The 24,716-nt window shown below is 40.4% G+C and overlaps 1 protein-coding gene across 2 annotated transcripts in view; it reads left to right on the top strand.

Annotated features, from left to right (window-relative positions):
• LOC149845302 (GATA transcription factor 26-like) overlaps positions 1-22,567 on the top strand; it is a 66,222-nt gene extending 43,655 nt beyond the window's left edge. For both annotated transcript variants that reach the window (XM_089995680.1, XM_089995681.1), the window contains exon 8: positions 21,911-22,567. In XM_089995680.1, the coding sequence (XP_089851806.1) occupies positions 21,911-22,284 (374 nt within the window). In that variant the 3' untranslated portion in view covers positions 22,285-22,567. The remainder of the gene's footprint in view (positions 1-21,910) is intronic.
• The last annotated feature ends 2,149 nt before the right edge of the window (positions 22,568-24,716 follow it).

Genomic DNA, 24,716 nt, shown 5'->3' on the forward strand with positions numbered 1-24,716 from the left:
TGCTACAGAGTATGGTCCCGTGAAGAGCTTGGCATGCTGTTTTGCAAGCTTATGTTATTAATTTTTGCATGTTGATTTATAAATGTAAAAGAGATGAATTAATAACAAGATAAAAGAAAGTAAAGAACAATGTAACTCATGCCTCCTTGAGGTCCCTGCTTTAGTGTGGAAATTTTGGATGTTGCGGTTTGGGAAAACCGTGAGGATACAAAAACTCTATGTGCGTGTTGTTGCTCCTGAACTCGATATTGAGGTTCTTCTTCTGGCCACGATTTTAGGGAGAGTCCGCAACTTTGCCTGGAGGTGGTATGTTTTGGCACAGTTGTTGTTTTGGTATACCAAGAAAGTAGCGTCAGTGGATGTTTTCCATGGTGTCCCCGACTTTGGATGTTCTTTTTCAATGTTCCAATGGATAGTCTGTTTCCTGATATCGGTTAAGGGCTAAGTTTGGAACTCTGTAATAAAATACAAATTGTTTGCTAAGTTATCCCGGGAACCCTACTCGACCTCAGGGACTGTACCCGTTTGGTGTATCCGCGGGCAATGGTAATTAAAAAGCGAAACTTAAAGTTGTGTGCATTTAATAAGACATACATATGGAAAAAGGGAAGCTTAAATGAAAGATAATAAAGGGTTCATGTATTGCATATAAATCATGCATATTCCTATTATGCATTAGATCATGCATGTTTACTTGTTCTCTTGGTTGTTATATGTTTGATCAATACATGATGTTGTTCCCTCTTGCATTTAAATGCCCTTATTGATTAAATTATGATCCATGTTACTTACTTCGTGTTCCCTCATGCTTAATGTTTATTTTATTTTTGCATGAATGATTAATTGTCTTATGAATTGGTTATAACTGTATCCCTCTAAAATATTACATGGATCTTATTTATGTTCTTTATTCTTATTTGATTCACTAGAGGGACTTGTACGCAAGATTCTTTGGATTCTGACACCCTATTTTATCGGTTTTTTGCAGGGTTGGGTGATCAGTGAAGTAGACTCGCTTCTGAGAGGATACGAGAGCCATATTTGTTTTAGACTGCTTCATTTATGGACATAGTGACTCTACTTTTGTTTTTTTTAGTTCTTTTTATTTTCTGCCGTTGTTATCTCACTTTTGAGTTGAGTATGAGGCTCTTATTGATTCATTAATAAAAGAGTTTAGTTAGTTGGTTGGTTATGGATGATAAATGTAAGTTTGTTTGTGATGTGTGGTTATCCAACTGAAATTGGAACTGTAAGGACCCCGAGTCTCTGAGAAGTTTTCCGCAACTCTAAGAAGAAAAAAAAATCGCATTTTTCAAAGGGTATGAGTTAGGGTCATTACAATTGGAATGTAACCTAATGGTTAATATAAAGAAACCCATGACTCATGAGGAAGGATGTGGAGAATCAGTTGTTGCGGTCCTTTTTTCTTCCTCTCTCTCTTCTTCCCTACAAATTGTGTTTTATGGTGCAGATTTGCAGATCTTATATGGTATCAGAGCTCCATCGCGGTGAGTCCCAAAAGATCTTGGTGTTTCCTTTTCTTCTTTTCTCAAATCTGAAACCTTAGACCACAATTTTGGTTTAGGTACTCTTCCTTTTCTCAAGTCCTTTTCTGATTTGAATCTGGACCAAGATTCAGATTAGATCCCCTTTCTTAAGGATGTGAATCTGTCTTTCACGGTAGTTTCAAAACCTTCTGTCCTATTTTTTTTCAGATCTAAATCTGAGTCCAGATCTGAATATATTTTCAAACCCTAATATCCCAATTTGAGAATCTGTCGTGCTTTATTTCATATCTGAACATGTTTCTCCCTTCAAAAGTGAATTCAGATTCAGGTATCCAAATCTGAACATGTTTTCTCTTCAAATCTGGAACTCGTGAACCCATTCTTATTCTTTTCTAAAAAAAAGGAAAATATATATTGTTCCTGCTTAGGAATTAATATATCGTTTTGCTATTGCTGATCAGATATTTATTTCTTCGTGACAAAGTCTCTGTTGCAAAAAAGAAAAAGAAAAAGCAGACAGCCTTTGTTATTGCAGTGTTTTCTCTTTTGGTCCCTTTCATCTACCATGGATTTTTCTACTTCCTCTTCAGTTCTTTCAGCAAGCTTCCTCAATTAGTTAGTTTTCGAAAAATTAAATACTTCAAATTTTCTTACTTGGAAAAGATAAATCTTTCCTTTTATTCGAAGCCAAGATCTTTTTGGTCATTTGGATGGATCGATTCAGACTCTACCAGAATTCATGCTAAGAGAAAAAAAAGATGAAAAATGGGCTGTTATTAAATCCTCACATGTCGGAATCCAGAATACATTTCCTGGATGAAACGTCTTCAGGCGTTGGTTGCGTATATCACCTCTACATTGTCATAGGAGGTTTTAGTAAGCATTTCAGATAATTGCACAACTATGAAATTGTGGACCCAACTTGTGCAAACGTTTTCACAAGTTTCTGAGGCCAGAGTTATGTTTCTTAAAAGGGAGTTCCTGAATCTTAAAAGGGGATCCATGTCTATCATGGAGTACCTTAATAAGATGAAGGAAATCATAGATTAGCTTGCTATGATTGGTCACATCATCTCAAATAAAGATAAGGTACAACAGGTTCTTAATGGATTAGGACCCGAATACAATGTTATCTATGCTACCTTATCTTGTTTTCATGAGCTGCCTACTTTTGAAGCTTTACGTCCTAAGTTGCTGCAATTTGAGATGAACCTACGGGGGTAGCATACAATCATTAAGTACTTATTTCAAGCACATAGTTTGAGAAAGGAAGAGGAGGCATAAGAGGATGAGGGAGAGGGCGAGGAGGTAATCAGGACGGACGTGGGCTGCTTTCACTTTCTCATACACCTCTTATTTCTTATCTGGGCAAGAAAATACCCACGTGCTGCATTTGCAAGAAACTTGTACATGTTAAAGCAAACTGCTGGTATAAAGATGATCCCAGGTTTGTTGCAGAGCAGAGCTCGCAGAGTAAAAGTGCACCAAATAAGACTGGGGGACCAGGGACGGAACCGGTGGATAAACAACTTCTATTGGCTATTTTAGCAAGGTTGAATTTAAAACAGAATGGTCAAGGAGTTTGGCACGTTGATTTCGGGGCAGAAAATCATATTACTGGGGATGAAGGTAATCTTAAAAACTTGTCTCATTACTTTGGTAGTGATAGAGTTATTACCGGAGATGTCACTCGTCACCCCATCACACACACTCAAAATGCTTTTATTCCCATGTCCAATTCAAATCTTTGCCTATCGAATGTTTTTCTTGCTTCCAATATAAAAAAGAACCTTGTTTTTGTTTCTAAACTTGTTGATTATACCAATCCTTGTGTCGTTTTTACTCCTATTTTTATAAAGGATCTTCACATGAAGATGACTTTCGCTGAAGGAGAAAGACAGAGGAATATGTATCTCTTCGAGGAGAATCTATTGGCTCATGTTCCAGTTCAAGATGCTGAAAAGTCATGTTGTTTGGTTAATGAATTAGAGTCCAATAAGTCAAGTGTCCGGCATAGTCGTTTAGCCCATTGTAATAAGGCCTTTATTGAGAGGCTTGTTTCCAATGATTTGATTCCAGCGTCTAGTTTGAGTCATGAGTTAAATAAAAATTGTCCTAGTTGTCAAGTGTTTAAGAGTCATGTACTTCCATTCATTTCGAATAATGAAATAACTTCCAAATTGTTTGAAATCGTGCATTCTGATGTATGAGGACTGGCTCCAATTATTTTTTCTTTCGGGAGCCGATATTATGTCACTTTCATTGATAACCATGTTTGATATACATGGATATTCTTCATGAAACATAAGCATGAAGTTTTTACAATTTTTAAGAACTTTGATGCTATGGTTCGAACTCAGTTTTCTTTACCCATTTTTAATTTCCAATGTGATGGTGGAGATGAGTGAAAAGAAGTCGTTATTGGGTCTTGGACCCAACTTGTGTATGTACAGGACCCGACCCGATCCATGTACTGAACCGAGTCAAGATCCAGTTACTATGTAATGTAATTTAAGATGTTGTTAGAGGATATTTTCGTACCCTAAAATTATGTACTCAATATATTATTAATACAATGATAGACGCAGACTAACTCTCTGACGTCTTTTCTTCCTGCAGCCTCTTCTTCCATTATTTCGTTCCTTCTTTTCCTACACAACTGAACGTGAGGACTCCTTTTTCTAATATGGTATCAGAGCAGCGTGACTTCTGGGTGTGAAGAGTTGTCTCGGCTTCATTCTGTCAACGTGAAAAGTCGACTTTCTCTCCTCGTCGACAGGTTATTCTCCTTTTTCTTTTTCTGTCAAGTTATTCTTCCTCTTCTACTCCTTCCATCGCAGATCTGAAACATATTCAGTCTGTTGTCACTTAGTGGATTCTGTTTCTAACTGTCTTCCCTTTTTATGCAAAAGTCAAAGTTGAGTTCTATCCTCTCATGTGATCTGCCTAGTCACGTGAACTTGGTCCTTCTCCCCTTGTTTTCCTTTCTAACTCTTCATGTGATTTGCTTAGGCACGTGAATCTGATTCCCTTTCTCCTGTATTACGCAAAAGTTGAGCTTCCCTTTCCATTCCTTTTATTCTTTATACCTTTTGGTCATCTATCCTTTCTCGTTTCTTCTGTCTGCACGAGCTCTCTATTATTTGCCTCAGATATCTGAATATTATTTCAGATCTACTGTGTGTCTTACACAGTTCTGAAATAGTATATACGATCATCTATTTCATTTTCTATCTGAATATTATCTCATTCCCTGTCAAGCTTTTATTCTCTGTCATAACTTTCTTTCATATCTCTGTGTTGATTTCTGTCATAATTTACCTTCCTCTCAAATGGATTCCCCTCATCCGCAGTCAGGCCTCTCCTCTAACTTTCTCGGTCAACTAGTCTCTGAAAAACTGAATCGTTCCCACTTCTTAACCTGGAAAAGACAAGTTGTTCCGTTTATAAGGAGTCAGGACCTCTCTGGTCATCTGGATGGATCGGTCCCACCCCCTCCAGAGTTCACTTCGCAGGAAAAGATGGACGATAAAGGGGCGCAATCTATTGTTCTTCTCAAGAATCCAGAATATGTTACTTGGATGAAAAGTGATCAATTGTTAGTGGCATACATCACTTCAACTCTCTCACAGGAGGTTCTTGTAGCCATTCCTGATGATTGTTCGGCCAAAGAGCTATGGGACAAGCTAGTTTAGACATATTCGCAGATCTCTGAGGCGAGAATCATGTTTCTCAAGCGAGAATTTCAAATGTTGAAGAAAGATTCCATGTTTATTATGGAATACCTGAACAAAATGAAAGGCATCACGGATCGGTTGGCTATTGTGGGGTGTCTCTCCAGTGAAAAGGATAAGGTACAACAAACCTTGAGTGGGTTGGGGCCAGACTATCATGTTATGACGACGACTTTATTATGTTTACCAGAACTTCTAAAGTTTGAAGACCTTCGTGCCAAACTATTGTAATATGAAATGACTCTAAAAGGATCTTCTGAAGACATTCAGGAACCCAAGATGTGCTGGCCACGGGAATGACTTATGGTAGAGGTAGAGGAAATTTCTTTCGAGGAAAGGGAGGCCAAGGGAGAAATACCTTTGGAAGTCGTGGTATACTTTCAACGCCCAATATACAAGGACAAAGGCCCATTCCCACACGCTTTTTATGTAATAAGAAAGGGCATATTAAAGCAAATTGCTGGTTCAACCCTCAAAACAAGGGAAAAGCTCCACAAGCAGAGACTAGGAGGGATGGAGAAGTATAAGAGTTGTTGTTGGCAGCCTTGGCCGGCTTTAATATGAAGCAAAATGATAAAGGCATTTGGTACGTCGACTCCAGAGCAACGACTCATGTCACAGGTGATGCGTGTAAACTCTTGAATCTTACTCCTTATGTTGGTAAGAATAGCATAGTCACGAGAGATGGTTCTCATCATTCCATCTCACATATTAGAAATGTCATTATACCCATGTCCAAGTCCTCTCTTAATCTTCCAAATGTTATTCATGCTCCTAATATTCAGAAGAACATTGTTTCTGTCTCAAAACTTGTTGATGATGTTAATGCTTCAGTTGAATTTACTCCCTCTTCTGTTTATGTTAAGGATCTTCGCACGAGGAAGACATTCGCTGAGGGAAAAAGATGGGGCAACATGTACATATTTCAAGAACATCCTTCCTTTGTTCATTCTGACTATTAATCCTTGAAGCCTCACCAACATCAATTTCTCGCTCCTTTTGAGTTTGTGTTTGCCATTTATGAATCTAATAAGCCAAGACTTTGGCATAGTCGTCTGGGCCATTGTGGTCATCATTTTATTGAAAAACTTGTCTTGAATAATCTCATTCCTAAGTCCAGTCTGAGTTCAAAAGTCATTGATATAAAGTGTTCTAGTTGTCATTTATGTAAGAGTCGTGTTTTGCCATTCAATTCCATTAATAAGAGAGCTTCAAGGCCCTTTGAGGTCATATGTTCTGATGTCTGGGGTCCTGCCCCAATTGCTTCTCTTTCTGGCAGTAAATATTACCTTACTTTCGTTGATAGTTACTCACGCTATACTTAGATATTTTTCATGAAGCACAAATCAGAAGTTTTTGGATTGTTTCAGAAATTTCATTCCTTTGTTCAAAACCATTTCTCTACCAACATTCTCAATTTCCAATGTGATGGAGGAGGTGAATTCTCCTCTAGTAACTTTGTTAGTTTTCTTCAACATAATGGGATAAAGAGAAGAGTGTCTTGCCCACATACACCTCAACAAAATGGGATTATTGAGAGGAAGCATCGACATATTGTTGAGAGTGCAATGAGCATGATGCACGGGAGCAATCTTCCTATAGCACTATGGACTGAAGCCTTTCATTCCACAGTTCATGTGATAAATCGACTGCTTATGACCATTTTAGAAAATAAGTCACCATATTTTTCTCTATTTGGCATACAACCTGATTATCATGAATTACGTGTGTTTGGGTCTATTTGTTATGTTCACATTGACAACTCATTGAGACATAAGTTTCAAGACAAAGCCTTAAAGTGCAGGTTTATGGGATATGCTGAAGACTACAAAGGGTATAGGTGTTATGATCCATTGAGTAAATGCATCAAAATATCGAGAAATGTAGTTTTTGATGAAATGAATTTTGATGATCAGCCGGCTAATTCAAGTCTTCATGTTGTTAACTCAAGTCCCAACATTGAGGTATACTACCCATGGTTAAATTCAGAACTCTTCTCCAGTGCTAAGGAAGATTGCCCAGCAGACAGTCAGAAGGAGATATATGAAGAATCAGCAAATGCAACTCAAACAGAAGAGATTGTCACACAAAACTTGGAGCCAACAAGGTATAAGGGTGTTGTATACACCCGATGAGAGAAAGAGCCCTCATCCATTCCTTGTATAGATACGGGTCCTTCTGACCCTGCTCCACAGATGATGGATATCAGAAGATTCTCACGGATTCGACATCCGCTTGACAGGTGGGTAAGCTATAAAAAATTTTCATTGGATTTTTAACTATTCTTGACGTCCATAAATAAAGAGGATGAGCCTCTCATGTTCTATCAAGCTGCAAGTTCTAGAAGATGGGTCGAAGCAATGAATGAAGAAATGGAAGCCTTACATGAATGTGGGACATGGGAGATTGTGCCTAGACCACTAAATAGAAATGTCGTTGGGTCAAAATGGGTATACAAGATAAAGTATAAACCAGATGGGAGCATCAAAAGGTATAAAGCTAGACTTGTAGCCAAGGGATTCACACAAGAACAAGGACAAGACTTCGATGAAACTTTCAGTCCTGTGGTTAAGATGGGAACTATTCGTATTGTGTTGAGTCTAGCCATTGAACATGGATGAACATTGAGTCAGTTAGATATAAAAAATGCATTTTTACACGGGGATTTAAAAGAGGAAGTCTACATGGAACAATCCACTGGGTATGCAGAACGAGACGCCAAGCAGTATGTATGCAAGCTAAAAAGGGCACTCTATGGATTGAAACAAGCTTCTCGTTCCTGGTTCAAGAGTTTTTCACTAGAGATACAAAGGCATGGCTTTTCTCGGTCTTTTTTGGATCACTCGTTATTCATTCACAATGAATGAGATGTCACTACTCTTCTATTGATATATGTAGATGATATCATCATCACAGGGAACTGCAAAAGTCACATTGAGGAGGTAAAGAAGTTATTAAATCAGAGATTCAAATTGAAAGATTTGGGGGAGCTACGGTATTTCCTTGGGGTGGAAGTTGATAAAAGATGTGATACACTCATACTTACTCAACACAAATACATGTTGGACATTCTCAGCAGGGCAAGCATGACAGATTGTAAGCCATTAGCAACTGCAAGTGTCATTCATCAGAAACTGAGTTCTAAAGAAGGGGATATATATGGAGATCCCACTAAGTATCGTAGCATAGTTGGCATGCTGCAATACCTGACTTTTACTAGACCTGATATAGTGTATTCGGTTAATCCGGTGACTCAGTTTATGCATGAACCTCATACGTCGCATATGGAGGCAGTCAAACGAATACTTCGTTATTTGAAGGGTACAATTGGTGATGGACTGGTATACAAGAAAAGTGAATTAGATCCAGGTGGCAGCCATGAGATCATTATTTATGTTGATGCTGATTGGGCGGGTGATCCAGATGAACGACGATCAATATTTGGTTATTGCAGCTTCATTGGATCGAACATGGTATCTTAGAGCAGTAGAAAATAGAAGGCGGTTGCTACGTCAAGTACTGAGGCTAAATACAGATCGATGGCAGCTGCCACTGCTGAAGCTACATGGATAAGGCACCTCCTAACAGAAATGGGAGAACCAATTGCTCAGTCACTGCTACTGTGTGACAATCAAAGTGCCATCAATATGTCTTTCAATCTCATTCATCATATTCGAGCAAAGCATATTGAGATAGATCAGCATTTTGTTAGGAAAAAGGTTGAAGAAAAAGAGATTGAGCCCATGTTTGTGCGAACTGAAAAGCAAGTTGCTGATGTTTTCACCAAAGGGCTGACAAAGGACAGATTTTGGTTTCTGAAAGGCAAGTTGTTCATGGTCCAGGACCATGCACAACTTGAGGGAGGCTGAAAAGAAGTCGTTATTGGGTCTTGGACCCAACTTGTGTATGTACAGGCCTCGACCTGATCCATGTACTGAACCGGGTCAAGATCCAGTTACTATGTAATGTAATTTAAGATGTTGCTAGAGGGTATTTTCATACCCTAAAATTTTGTACTAAATATATTATTAATACAATAATAGACGCAGACTGACTCTCTGACGTCTTTTCTTCCTGCAGCCTCTTCCATTATTTTGTTCCTTCTTTTCCTACACAGCTGAACGTGAGGACTCCTTTTTCTAATAATGAGTACTCTTCAAATGACTTTATTTGATATCTTAAGGAGAATGAAGTTAATAAAATGATATCTTGTCTCCGGACACCTCAACAAAATGGACTTGCTGAGAGAAAATATAGGTATATTGTTGAAAGTGCAATAGCCATGATGAATACAAGATCTGTTCCTTTATTCCTTTGGACAAAGGCCTTGCCGTGCATACCATAAATATATTGCTTATGAAATTGCTGCAATATAAATCCCCACATTATGAATTGTTTGGCCAACATCCTGATTATAATTATCTAAAGGAATATGTTTGCATGTGTTATATTCATATTGATGCCTCTCTGCGAAACAAATTTGACAAAAGGGCTCATGTATGCAAATTTGTTGGATATGTATATGACTATAAGGGATATAGATGCTATGACGTTAAAAATAAATGCATTCGTATATCCTGAAATGTTTTGATGAATCTCCTTATGTTTCAAAGGACAACAATGTAAAAAGTGTTCAATTGCAGTCAAAACAGCTATATCAACCTTGGTTAGATGATGGTATGTTCTCTATCGAGGTAGCAACAACAAATGATGCAAACAATGACAAATTAGAAGGTGCACATGTGGGGCTAGACCAACAAAATGTTGAGGGACAACAAGTTGATCATTCTGATGACATAGAAGGAAGATTCGAAGGAATTACATACAATCGCAGGATTCAAAATATTGAATCTGAAAATACATCTGACAATGGTTCAAAACAAGAAAATATTGAATCTGAAAATGATCCCAATGAACAAGGACAAATAATCAGATCTGGAAGAGTGCGACATCCCATTGATAAATGGCTAAGTTATGAAAATTTCAGCATGGACCAACAAATATTTTTAGGTATTGTATCTCACCATGAAGAACCTCGATCATACAATCAGGCCTCAAAATCCAACAAATGGATTGAGGCTATGAATAAAGAAATGTAGGTATGAATATAAAACATGGGATGTTATAAAAAGACATGTAGGAAAGAATGTAGTTGGATCAAGATGGGTCTTTAAAATAAAATATAAACCAGATGGCAGCATAGAGAGATACAAGGCAAGGCTAGTTGTAAAGGGTTTTACTCAAGAACATAGGTTGGAGTATGATGAAATATTCAGTCTAATAGTGAAGATGGGAACTATCAGAGTTGTTCTTTCTCTAGCAGTGGATCATGGTTAGCACTTAAGTCAATTGAATGTTAAAAATGCATTCTTGCACGGAGACCTCAAGGAGGAGGTGTATATGGAGTAGCCGCAAGGGTATAATGAAAAAGATTTAGCCAACTATGTGTATATATTGAACAAAGCTCTATATGAGTTAAAACATACTTCTCAATCTTGGTTTGACAGTTTTTCACTTGAAATCCAGCAACATGGTTTTTGCAGATCTCATTTGGACCATTCTTTGTTCATCTACAAAGGTAATTGTTGAAGTTGGCTGCTAGGGTTTTCAAGTAAACAAGAGGGAGAGAAGAAGAAGAAGAAGAAGAGAGAGTGAGAGAGAGAGTGAGAATAGAAATCGTTATTTTTCATGAGGGCTAATCTCACTTAAATAGAGAGATTAGCCAGCAACAAAGAATGTACAATAATACCCTTAAGAATAATAATTAAATACCAGGGACCCGACCCACTAGATAGTTACTGCTTCTCAACACTCCCCCTCAAGCTGGAGCATATATATCAATAATGTTCAGCTTGTCACAACATTTTGAAAAATTTGAACTAGCTAGGGGTTTAGTGAAGACATCTGCAATTTGGTTCTCTGAAGATATGTGCTTGGTACAAATGTACCCAGTTTGTACCAGGTCACCTACATAGTGACAATCCACCTCAATATGCTTTGTCCTTTCATGAAACACTGGGTTATTAGCAATATAAGTAGCAACTCTATTATCACATATCATCTCCATGGGCAATGAGACTTTCACTTGGAGATCAGCCAACACAGATTTAACCCACACCATCTCAGCAGCAGTCTGAGCCATAGCCCGATACTCTGACTCAGCACTCGACTTGGCAACAATAGTTTGTTTCTTACTTCTCCAAGTAACCAGATTTCCTCCAACAAACACACAAAATCCAGTTGTCGACTTTCTATCAACAACCGACCCTGCATAATCTGCATCTGAATAGGCAGTAACATCAAGAGAAGTATTTTGTTTAAACCATAGTCCTTTACCAGGAGATAACTTTAAATATTTGAGAATCATCATCACAGCCTCCCAGTGAGCCTTTGTAGGTTTGTCCATAAACTGACTTATCTTGCTCATGGCTAAAGATATGTCGGGTCTGGTAACAGTCACATATAATAGCTTGCCAACCAATGAGCGATAACGACTATTGTTCACATACTTTGATTTTTCATCAAATAGATGAGCCTTAGGATCCATAGGAATCCTTGCAGGTTTGGCACCTAACATTCCTGTCTCCTTCAGCAGATCCAAGACATTTTCGCTGTGACAAAACCAATCCTTCTTTACCCCTTGCGACCTCTATGCCTAAGAAATATCTAAGTGGTCCTTAGTCACAAAGTGTTTCTGAAGATGAGACTTTGTGTCAGCAATGTCTTTTTCACTGCTTCCTGTGACTATAATGTCATCAACATATACAATCATGACCACAATCCCTGTGCAAGACTTTTTAATGAAAAGAGAGTGGTCAGAAGCAGATCAAACAAACCCAAATGCTGACATGACCTCAGCCAGCTTGGAGAACCACGCACGGGGACTCTGTTTGAGACCATAGATTGCCTTGTTCAACTTGCATACCTTCTGACACTCCCCCTGAACTTCAAACCCCAAAGGTTGTTGCATGTAAATTGTCTCCTCAAAGTCTCCATACAGAAAAGCATTTTTCACATCAAGCTGACATAGAGGCCACCCATGGTGCACCGTTACTGAGAAAACAAGGCGAATAGTCGCAAGACGAGCAACAGGAGAGAATGTTTCAAAAAAGTCCACCCCATAAGTTTGAGTATAGCCTTTCGCAACCAGGCGAGCTTTAAACCTTTCAATCGATCCATCTGAGTTATACTTAATAGTATAGACCCATTTACAACCAACAATATCAGCCTCAGGTGGAGGATCAACTAAGTCCCAGGTTTGCCGAGAGAGCAGTGCATCCATTTCATCCTGCATGGCCTTCGCCCATTCGGGGTCCATATGAGCTTGATGATGATTGAGAGAAACAGATGCAACAGATAATGCTAATACAAAATTCTTTATATTTGCACCAATTCTTGCCTTGTAAACAAACTGAGAAATAGGATGAAGTGTACATTGCCTTTTTCCTTTCCGAAGGGCAATAGGTAAATCATCATCAATAAGAGAATTGTCAGTAGGTTCAGGAACACTCACCTCGGGAGAAGCTGATGGCACGGGCATAGAGTTAGGTGGAGCTCGATGTGTGTACACCACAGGAGGATGTTTGTAATGGGACAGAGTCAGACTGGGAACAAGAGGCTCAAGACGAACCGACTCTAATGGAAAAGGGGGAACAGGAAGAGGGAATGAATCACCTTGACTAGCCTGTATTCTTGGAGAAGTACTGGAAAAATATGGGACAGACTCAAAAAATGACACATCCGCACTGACATACTCTCTCTGGGATATGGGATCATAACAACGATATCCTTTTTGATGCTTAGGATACCCAATAAAAACACATTTTATAGATTGGGAAGACAATTTATCTCAATTGGGACTAAGCTTATGAACAAAGCAGACACAACCAAACACCTTTGGTGAGACAGGGAAAAGATGAGCTTTAGGTTTGAGAATTTGTGTAAGAACTCAAAAAAAAATTGTTTGGATCCGGGCCGGATCCGGACCCGGATCCGACCCGGGTAAATCAGTCGGCTGCGTGCTTTTAAAAGCACGCAGCGACTGAGGGAGGAGGTTCTCAAAACCTCCTTTCCCCTCTCGTCTCTCGGTCTCTCTTCCCCGACTGACTCTTTCGCCTCTGCACCCTCCTGTCAACCCGACGTCGACGCTACCGCCACCTGCGACCTCCCTCCGCCGCCGATGATGCCGCCGCCGGCGACCACCAGGTACGCACCTCCCCCTCTTTCATTCGCCTCTCTCTTCTCTCTACCTCTCCCGTCTCTTCTCTCCCTCACCTCTCTGTGTGGCCACGGGAGGGGTCAAACCCCCTCCCTGTGCCCCTTTTAGAAGGGGAGGGGCACGACCCCTCTCTGCTCTCTGCTACGACAGGGGAGGGGTTGAGCCCCTCCTCCCTGCTTCCTGTTCCTCTAAGAAACCGACAGGGGCCTTGGCCCCTGTCTCGTTTCCTTGTTTAGCATGCCGACCGGGGGGGCCTTTGGCTCCTGCCTCCGCTTCCAAGAGTCGCAGGGGGGCTGTTGGCCCCTGCGCCTCTTGCCTTTGTTCATTTCCCTGGCAGGGGCCATAGGCCCCTGCCCGTTTTTTATATTCCGGCAGGGGCCATCGGCCCTTGCCCTGTTTATTCTAGCAGGGGCTGAAGGCCCCTGCCCTTTTTATTATTTTAGCAGGGGCTGAAGGCCCCTGCCCTTTTTTTTTTCGGTTCCCCTATTTAGGTGCATAGGGGAGGGTCCGACCCTCCCTGCCTCTGTCTATCGTAGGGAGGGGCTCGAGCCCTCCCTGCCTTCGCAGTATGCAGGAGGGGCCGAGCCCCTCCCTGCTCACTGGTACGGTAGGGGAGGGGGGCGACCCCCTCCCTGCTACCTGTTACGGCAGGGGAGGGGGTCAAGCCTCTCCCTGCTCCCCCTTCTCGGGCGTCAGGCAGGGGCTTTGTCCCCTGCTTGTTTACGTGCTCGACCGGCAAGGGCTTTGTCCCCTGCTTGTTTATGTGCTCGACCGGCAGGGGCCAAGCCCCTGCTTCTTGGTGTTTTCGGCAGGCAGAGGCGAAGCCTCCTGCCTCCTCCTTTGTGCTAACGGGTGGGGGCTTGGCCCCCTGTCTCTTTGCTCTTCTGGCAAGCAGGGCGACGCCTCGGCCTCCCTCGTTGCCTTCATAAGGCAGGGGCACAACCCTGCCTCTCCGTTGTTTGCTGACAGCATGTCAGCAGGGGCTCGTGGCCTTGCCCCTGCTCTTTGCGCTTATAGCAGGTGTGCATGTTCATGATGCCCCTACCTATGCTTCCCTTACGTCAGGACGACGACAGTGCCCCTGACTTCCTATTTTGGTATTAGCTTGCTAAGATCGTTACTTTTGCAGCTCGTACGATGGATCCCGCTCGCGCTCCGCGACCCGAGCCGCCAATCGCGTACATCTGCGGACGACAGCAAGCTTGCAACTCTCAAAGGTAGGGGAAGATTGCACAGAAGACTTGGACAATTGAATTGAGTTCAATTAACTAAAAAGGACAATTAAATAAATATATATGCATATATATATATATCATATATATTTATACGAGTACGCATTTAACTCAAGGATGCGGTTTCGCGATCCTTGTCCTTTACTTTGCCGTTGCACATCGCGCAAAGGTTTGGCGTTGCACTCCTGTTTACAGTCTTTACTTGTCGTTGAGCGTTGTGTCGAGGGTTTGCGTTGCACTTTTGCTTACCGCCTTTACTTTGCTGTCGCACTTTACGCCTAGGCTTTTGCTTTTGCATATGTGTTGGTATGCCCTTGCTATTGCAGATGACGTGCAGGTTCTTGCTCTTTGCGTATGCCTTAAGGGCATCCTCGTGGAGGATGCAAGGGGCATTTACCACTCTCCCTCTTGCGACAAGAGTTCAGTCGGGAGCGAGCGACACATCCTCGTCTAAGGAGAGGGATACCTCGCAAGGATCCTGGCTCTTTGTCTGCGCAGTCCTGCAGAGTCGACTTGAGATTTTAGGGAGCTGCGCAAAAGCATCTAAGACTGCTCCAAATCGAAGCATTTGGAAGGATGTGATTGGTTGGTTCTGCTCGCCTTTTTGTCATATCTCGGGTGATCCCGAATTGGGGGTTCGAGCGAACTTCTTAGCGGGTGTTCTGTTGATAAACCTGTATCCCGTCTATCGAGGCCGGTATCGAGTCATGCGAGACATGTAGATACCCCGATAGCGGATGTGATTCGAGATAATCACATGCATAATGTTGGCACAAGGTACTGCTGTTTCAAAAGATAAAGTAAAGTTGATAAACTTTACATCTTTATGAAACACTTCTGTTGAGGCTTCTATTGAGGAGTTATACCCCCTTCATCCTAGAGTACTTGTAGTCGTGCACGATACGTCTAGTACTCGATGATTTGATGAGACGGTCGTGCGACATCGAACAACGTTAAATGCAAAATGCTATAATCACATAAATGGCCTCACATTCGCCTTCACAGGCAAGATGCTCGAGTGGTTAAAGATCACAGCATAGGATGGGTCGTTAGTTAAGCAACCTCTAACGTACCTATTCGCTTCTATGTGTCTGTCAAGGGAGAGGACAGAGCGGTACAAACTCCAATGGACAGGTTGTTAACAACCACCCTACGGGCAACGATCCGGCCTCCCTAGTCATTGGAGTTAGGGGAAAGGGGCTACATTAGTTAGCTCAACACTTCTGCAAAAGTTGGATGCATCCGTGGCACAGCCTCCTTTGGGGAATCCTCTCTCGGCTAAAGTCGTCTCTTTGGAGCGAACTCAACTAGCTATTCGGGTTATTGAAAATACATAGAATAACAGACGCCCGAACTAGTCTCAGTTGGTTCTACGTTTTGCCTGCGCGTACCCGTAGGTTCGTAATTATCGAAACATAAAGTATGTTCACACTGGTCGTTGAGTCGTGAGATTCGCTCACACTATTGATTCGCTTGCACTACGGATTCACTTGCACTACTGACTCGCTTACACTACTAATTCGCTTGCTTGCTCGGTAGTTTGGTATGCTACTCGTTGAGTTGTGCACGCCTATCAAGGCGTTACTCTAGTTGGTTAAACTGCTTATGCAGTTCTTTGCGGAATATTAAGGAGCTTCTCATACTAGTTAAATGCTTATAACAATAGCATTATGCCAGTTGCTACATATTAGCATGTGATCTGCTTTATCCCTTGGTCAAATGGAGAAATTAGGTAAAACTAGAACATAAAGGTAATTTCAGAAAGTACTTGAACTACATCAGTTGCAACAAGTAAAACATGGTGTCAAAAATAAAAGAGAGATGGAAAACGTCTAAATACTGGGAATGGGCTTTAGGTCCTGAGGTGGCATCTTTGGTTTGTAGAGAAAAAATAGGTAAAACATCTTAATTTTCGGGAGCTGAGGTGGTCAGGTTTGGAGGAACTAAGAAGTGGAAAAAACAGAAAAAGGAGTCCAGAGAAACTGAATTTCTTGAAGATTTGAAAATGGTAAATATATGAACCAAAGTCCATATGCAGATACTCAAATGACAAAACGAAATGTCAAAGCCAGTCCCATTGAACAGTGATCTCTTCATCTGGTTCACATATTGAGAGTTGGTGCAAACTACAAAAACTATGATGCCATCTTTCAGGCTTTGAAACTATGATGCCATGATGCCTCAGTCATTAAAGTTTCTATGGGATCTTCAATATATCCATATATCCATTTTCTTTCTCATTTAATTATAGATGACTAAGTTTCTCTGAGCTTTGATAAAAGACTATTAACATCAATTCTCTTAAGAGGACAACAATTTTAGGCACCTAGTTACCTATAGTTCTGAGGAAAACAATGTGTAAGATGGACAGATAATGACTATATTTGAAGAAGCTGCTGGAAAAAGATAACAGAGTCCATGACCCTAACTCCGAACATGCCAAAGAGAATTTGCGGGGAAAAAGCCAACATGTGCATATTATGTGTAGGGCATAATAATGAGCAAGTAATGACTAAGGAATAAACATTCTATGTAGCCTGTATACTACAATACCATATTTCACAGTGCATGAGAAATGCCACAAATTCCATCAGTCCTGACACTTGTGCTGGTGTTTATTATTATTATTATAATGCTTAGAGTATTCTTACTTTTCCATTTGCCTCTGGTTGATTAAGGAATTCGGTGTACTCTCTCTCTCACACCCCGATGCTGCCAATTGGTACTTTTGGTTCCAAGTTCAAGGTTGAGCTTGATAAAGAAATTTTTGTGCTCACTAATAAAACTACATTACTTGGCTATTCCCACTATAAAAGTACCTTAGCTTTCTCCAGCATGTACTAAGAACTGCACCTATAAGCAAATGTTATCTTACCAGATTTACCTTTAACAGTAACCAAAAAAGAAAATCATTCTGGGTCTTCCACATGAATCCTTCTCCTCCAATCATTTCTATCCAATGCCATGTCCTCGGTGAGGTTCAAAGCATTCATATCCTTTCCTATCACCTCCATCCATGTCTTCCTAGGCCTACCCCGACCTCTTTTAACTAATATATTTTCCCATTTCTCCATCCTTCTAACTGGAGCATCATTAGGCCTTCGCCGAATATGTCCAAACCACCGTAAACGATTCTCTCTCATCTTATTTTCAATGGGTGCAACGCCTACCTTCTTACGTATTTTGGGATGAAGGCGTAGTTGTTGTTGTTGTTGTAGTAAAATGGGAATCTGGCAACATAAATATATACTCTGACTTGAAAGACCTATGATGGATCCAGACCTGGATCCTACCAGTCTGGTATGGGTAAGTTTGTTGCATATCCAACTATCAGAACTCAAGTCTTATTTTGGTTTTGCTGGGGTAAAGTCCCATTCTCCCAAGTTTACATAGTCCAGTTCATTTCAAAATCCAACTGACCTGATTGAGGCCAGATCCACTGATCAGATAACAATCTCCTTTTTTCCAAGTTTATATATAGAATGAGTCGGGCCACCGTTGTATTCCAAGTTGGAATATGATCCTGACTAGAATTTGTTACAGACCCTTTCCTGCTTCGGGTTCGACCAGCCAGATCCACCCCAGCCAAGACCCGCCTAGCTGGAACTACACAGAGGGAGTTTTCCTTTCTCCCAAGACTCCCAAAGAAACCCACCCAGCCTGGAGTCCTGCCCAGGCTAGGACTCTAGTGGGACATCCCCTTAAACTCCCATCTAGGTTGGGATTGTGTTTGCACTTTTACGTTCTTGCCCCTCTTGTAAATCTATAGATAGATATATCCTGCTTAGTTTATTATCAGTGAAGTTTATTAAGAGATTTTTCTAAGCTTCGTTCTTGGTTCTTGTTCTCTAAGAGAACATATTTCTCCCCTGCCTCTCTTCCACGCCGTCATTGACTCAGAGGAACGCCTTTTCTCTCTCCCTTGCTATCGACCCTCTATCTACCTCATGCTTCTCTGTGTAGCTAACTAAGAGAGACGACTCTCTTTTCCTCAATGTTGCACGCCCCTCCTGCTTGTGGTGCACGCCTCTCTGGAGTTGTGCCTCACGTCCAACTCTCCAGAATCCGTAGAACCGTCATCCATGGGAGTTTGGGTTCTAACAGTAGTATCAGAGCATCATTCCTAAGAGTTGTCATCTAGCCGATTGCCTTAGACAATGCAGCAAGAGCCCATGCCCTTCACAGTTTTCGTTCAGGTTCGATTTGACGCCTGTATTTATTTTATGAAACATATTTTATTCAGTTGCGTCGAATTTTTGTCGTGAGTGGAGTTAGATCAGACCCAACGTTGATCTACCCCAAATCCAGATTTACATTCTCCAGGACATTTTTGTCTATCACCAAAAGCCAAAGGACAGTCACAGCGGCTTGGTAGTCGTGTGGCTGAATTTTTTCTCAGGCTTGCATCTAAGTCCGTTTTTCAAAAATTCATCCTGGTATTATGACAACCCTAAAAATCTCCAAAACATCACCCTATTTAGCCCTATATGCCCTAAACCGAACCCAATTTATAGATAAAAAATCAGATCCCGATCTGTAGATATCGTCACTTTACTGAAGACTGTTAGATCCATTGACTAGATCCTGATGACCTAACGTTTTTTAAACTTCAAAAAAATCTCTAGGCCTAATCCTAGATATATAAATCTTGAAATTTTTACACTAGGAATTTGTTAGCTTAAAAACCCAATTTACAGATCCAAAAAAAAAAATCGTCTCATCATTGAGATCTGATCCGATCTTTGGAACATGTCAAAACCCAAAAAACTGAACAAAACCTATAACGCCCTGGCCTATCCCAGAAATAAATTAGTTTCGACCTTTTAAATAGCCTGAAAAAATCTCCAAAAAAAAATTTATATACCTAATACCCCAGACTAGATGACCAAACTCAGAGCCCCCATTAAACCCTGACCTACCCCTCTACACCACCCAAGCTTCAATCCGGAAGTAATCTACTTTGCAAGCAGACAACACAACACAAACAGAGAATGAATGAAGATTTGATGATGGAGATCCGGTCATCTTCTTTTTCCAATCTCGTTCCACCTTATGGGTTATGGGTCTACAATATAAAACTGGATCTTGGGGCTGCTCTATGAACTGAATAAACCAAGCAAGATCTACCCCAACATGCGCACTGAAGCCAGGAACATTCTTTTTAATCCAACCAAAGTCATGTGAGAGGCCTCTAAAGTGGAACAGGTCAAACATATCTAGAGCGATTGGTTGAGACAAAATATAGATATGTTTTGAAGGTGCTTGATCTGGTCCAGATAAGTCAAAGATATTGAGAACCTTTGGATTAGATAATATGGGTTTGGGATGAATTTGTATTTGGTTAAGAAATTGGACATGGGAAAGTTTTGGAATTGGATTTAACAAGCTCTGGTTTAGGTCCATTTTAAGGGTTTCCGGGATAAGGATATAAGGGTCCACAGTGGGTTTAAGAGGGCCCAACATAGGAGATTTGGATTCAATACAAAAGTTTGGATCCAAATCTTCTTGAATTGGATTTAGGTCTTGTGAAAAGTCTTGAATGGGTTCTAAGGGAGGGATGTCTGGATTGGGTCTCAATTGAGTTTCATCTACTTGGGTTTGGGTACGTTGATGGGTATCCAAAAGCTTTTCATTTTCCCTATTCAGTTATTTTTTAATATCTAAATATTGAATAGCTTGCTCAAGAGAAATGGTTGTGATGCTTGTCATTTTATCGGATATGCGAAAATCAAGTCCTTCAATATACTTGGCAATCAACTTATGTGGTTCTCTGAATTTGGATTCCCCATGTCATGCAATGAATCATCTTTGTTATTGTTCCTGCATACCACCACTTATAAGCAGGTTGTGACGGCCGCGTCTTAAAGTTTTTATAGAGCAACAACATGGCCAACATGCCCCCGTGTTGCAGTAGCGTCTTGCACTCACTCACTCCTATATTAACGTAATGCTCTACGGCATGCACATTCTTGCATTGCCGCTATGCCTTGTGCTCATGTGTCCCTTGTCACGAATTCTCACCCTACTGTAGTGGCGGGTCATCACTGCAGCACGTTGTTAGTGAGGCTACAACCCGATTCATGTGATGTGTTCAAGGCAACATATGGTATGACTGACATGCAATTATTTGAGCACCATCTGAGTTGCCACTTAGAAGGTTGGCTCATGGCGAAAGAGGAATATCCTACCTTGGTGTTTGATCTAAGCGGGGAGGTTGATTACGGAGATACTTGGAAGGAAGAGGAAAACCAGCTAGCGGTTCAGTATCCAGAGATCTTGCCTTGAGGGAAAGGCGAGTTTGAGAGGAGCATTTCTGCTCCAGGTCCGACCAGCCATATCCACCCCAGCCAGGACCCGCCCAGTTGAAACTGCATAGAGGGAGTTTCTCTTTCTCCCAAGACTCCCAAAGAAACCCGCTCAGCTTGAAGTCCTGCACAGGCTAGGACTCTAGTGGGACATCCCCCATAGACTCCCATCTAGAGTGGAATTGTGCTTGTACTTTTATGTTTTTGCCCTCTTATAAATCTATATATAGATGTATCTTGCTTAGTTTATTATCAATGAAGTTTATTCAAAAATTTCTATAAGCTTCATTCTTGGTTCTTGTTTTTGTTCTTGATCTCTGATAAAACGTATTTTTCTCTCGTCTCTCTTCCACGCCCATCATCGACTCGGAGGGAATGCCTTTTCTCCCTCTCTTGCCGTCGACCCCCCATCAACCTCATGCTTCCCTGTGTAGCCAACTAGGAGAGATGACTCTTTCTCCCCCAATGCTGCATGCCCCTCCTACTGGTGGTGCGCTTTTCTCTTTGGAGCCGTGCCTCACGTCCAGCTCACCAGAATCCGTAGAACCGTCCTTCATGGGAGTTCAGATTCTAATAGAATTTTTCAAATGAGCAGTGGATCTGACTAGGACTTGTATCTCATTGACCCACCTGATAGGTATATGTTCAGTTTCTGTGTTTGTCTAGTTGGAGTCTTTACCAGCTCCAACAAGATCTGATCCATTGACTAATGGCTGCAGATAGCTGTCTGGCAGACTTCATTGTCGGGAAAATACTTTTTGATTTGTGTTTTGAAGTAGTTTGCTAAAATCACACCGTCTCTTTTCGGTTGAAAATAAATGGATTACATGGCTAGACTTGCTGTACTATTTCCCTTCACATTTTTTAGGTTGGAATTATCAATTCTTTCCTATTGAACAATTGCGTCTTTCAGAGCCAAAACACAAAATAAAGAGTCCCAACAGGTTGCAGAAATGTGAGGCCATGGATCCACCATCTGCAAAATCTCAAGAAAATCCATATGCTAACAAAGGAAAAGCCAACTTTGAGGAGAATGAAGCTGTTGACTATGATGCGTCATGCTTCAGTCCAAGAAGCTTGTTTTTTTCTCCTTCAGACAGGAGTTTGGTCATGCTGGATTCTTTGCAATTCACAGATGACTCATCAGAACAAGATTTACTACTAGATGTTCCTTCAAATGTATCATTGCAGCAGGCTGAGCTTCTTGATTGCAATTTTTGGAATCAGAAATCATCTCCAGCTGGTTCCTCGATAGAAGCTCGTGATAAGCAAGGAAATCAATCTTGAACTCTTTCTGGCCAATTCTGGTTGACTGCCAAGCAGAGTCAGCTTTTCGTGCTGATGTTAGATCTTAATGATATGATAGGTTTCAATACGAAGCATCAGAATAGTCAAAAGCATCTTTATCTGAAGTCTTGGCTACATGCTCTGTGCAATGTTAAGCAAATTCTTCCCGATTTTTCCTTGTTTTCTCACTGAGCATGCTGGCTTTTGATTTGAAACTGCATATAAAGAGATGTATATGGGTGAATTTGTAAAGTCTTTCACACAAGTATAGGATAGGTTGAGTTGAGAAAAAAAATGTGGTTGCACATGAGGATATAGTTTTGTAACTCATCATCTACATGTTTACAGATAAACTGAGTTACTTTGTCTATAAGCAGGTCTTATGTTATGCCATTGACGTGATTCATGTAAAAATTTTGGAAAACTTTCATACTTTGTCATTATCATGGTGATGTTTGTGTTCTTTTCAGCTTTCATTGATTTTCTTATTCAGAATCTGTACCAAATTCTGCAATAGCAGAAGTGACTTGGAATTTTGGATGACTGCTTGGAATTTGGGAGAGACGGGCTTATTTTTAAGGCCCTAGTCAACATTGAGTTCTTAGTGATTCAAGTTGGTTGGATAGTCTAAGCCATATTAGCCATCTTTTCTGACATTGGATAATATAACTGTTCATTAGTGGTCTTGTCCTTCTTGGCCGAACCACTTTAGATGAATTTCCTACTGTTCACACATTTAACCAGCATGACTGATGTAATTGACCAACAATGAGTTTTCCCCCTTCTTTTCAGGGCCTCTCTTGATCCTCCTTGCCTCATGGGCAGCATGGTTCTAGTTTTTCATTGTGGGGCTCGCTCCACTTTCATGTTGTGTATTTTCCTACCTGCTTGTTCTGCTGCATTACTTGATCAAACATTATATATGATGATGAGATCTTGAGTAATGTAATGAACATGCACAGTTTTTCTCTGTGTTTCGACTCCACTTTTATGCTTCTGTGTTTTTCTTACCTGTTTGATGTGGATCCACTACCCTCAGAGCTGAACCTGCCTTGGGCATTGAAATGAAACAAGAAATGCACAATCACAATGCCAACAAAGGGCTACAAAAGTGCACGATCACAATATGGCCTTTAATGGACCAAATATAATCTCACAAAGAGAATAAATCTCACAATAACACAATAGAAATAAGAGTCTTTGTATTCACAACTTATATGCTCAAAAAAGCATTCTTAACACTTTACAAAAGAGCTCTATTTATAGAGCTATTCATATAACACAAAGGGGGAAAAGAGGAGGCAGTCCAACAGTCGTTGGACTGCCTCTAATGGTAAAAAATATGACCATTGGAAGCAGTTATGGATATTTATAAATATACATATATTAATTATATATATACATATATACAATATATTTTAACACTCCTCAAACTTACGATGAAATCATCGAAAGTTTGTTAAGAAGAAACAAAAAATGAGGTAGACAAAGAGCTTTGGTAAAAAAGTTTGTAATCTAAAACTCAGACTGAACATATGGTAAAGTAATTGTTTCCTTCAAGTATTCTTCTCGAATATAATGGCAATCAATCTTGATATGTTTTGTTCTTTCATAAAATATATGGTTGTTGACGATATATATGAAACTTTTGTTATCGCAACATAACTTTGAAGATTCTAAAATATCAACACCCATGTCTGAGAGTAAAAATTTCATTCACACGACCTCGGTTGCTGTAGCTATCGGTCTATATTCAGCTTCTGTGAATGATAAAGACACTTTTTGTTATTTTTTACATCTCAAAGAAATGAGAGAATCACTTAAAAACACACAAAAATGTGTGATTGAATGTGAGTTATTGGATCTCCCCAGTAAGAATCAGTATAAGTAATAAGATTTAAAGATGATGAAGACAAAAATAATCATTTAGATATAGTCTTCTTGATGTATCGAACTATTCTTAACACAACGCTCATGTGAACAGATGTGGGCACATGTTGAAACTGATTTGCAGTATGAACTGCATGCGTAATATCTTGTCTAGTAATGGATAAGTACATTAGTGACTCAATAAGTTGTCGATAAGGAGTCAGATCATCTAGTAAAACTTTGTCTTTAGCTCTCATTTTAGCATTTAATACTTCAGGAGTGTCGGCATATTTTGTGTTTGTGATTCTCGATCGCGCAACAATATTAGCTGCAAACTTTATTTGAGACAAAATGTATCCTCTTGGTGATTATGCTACTTTAATACCTAAAAAAAATCTTAAAAAACTAAGGTCAATAATATCAAAAGATTTCTTAAGCATAATTTTAATTTTTTCAATTTTCTTCTGAATATTTCCGGTGATGATCATATCATCAACATATAAGAGCAAAATGATAAGCGAAGTACCTATAGATCTTAAAAACAGTGTAGTGTCAGAACAATT

Source organism: Nuphar pumila, chromosome 2, assembly GCF_984573655.1.
Source record: "Nuphar pumila chromosome 2, dmNupPumi1.hap1.1, whole genome shotgun sequence".
NCBI classification, from domain to species: Eukaryota; Viridiplantae; Streptophyta; class Magnoliopsida; order Nymphaeales; family Nymphaeaceae; genus Nuphar; species Nuphar pumila.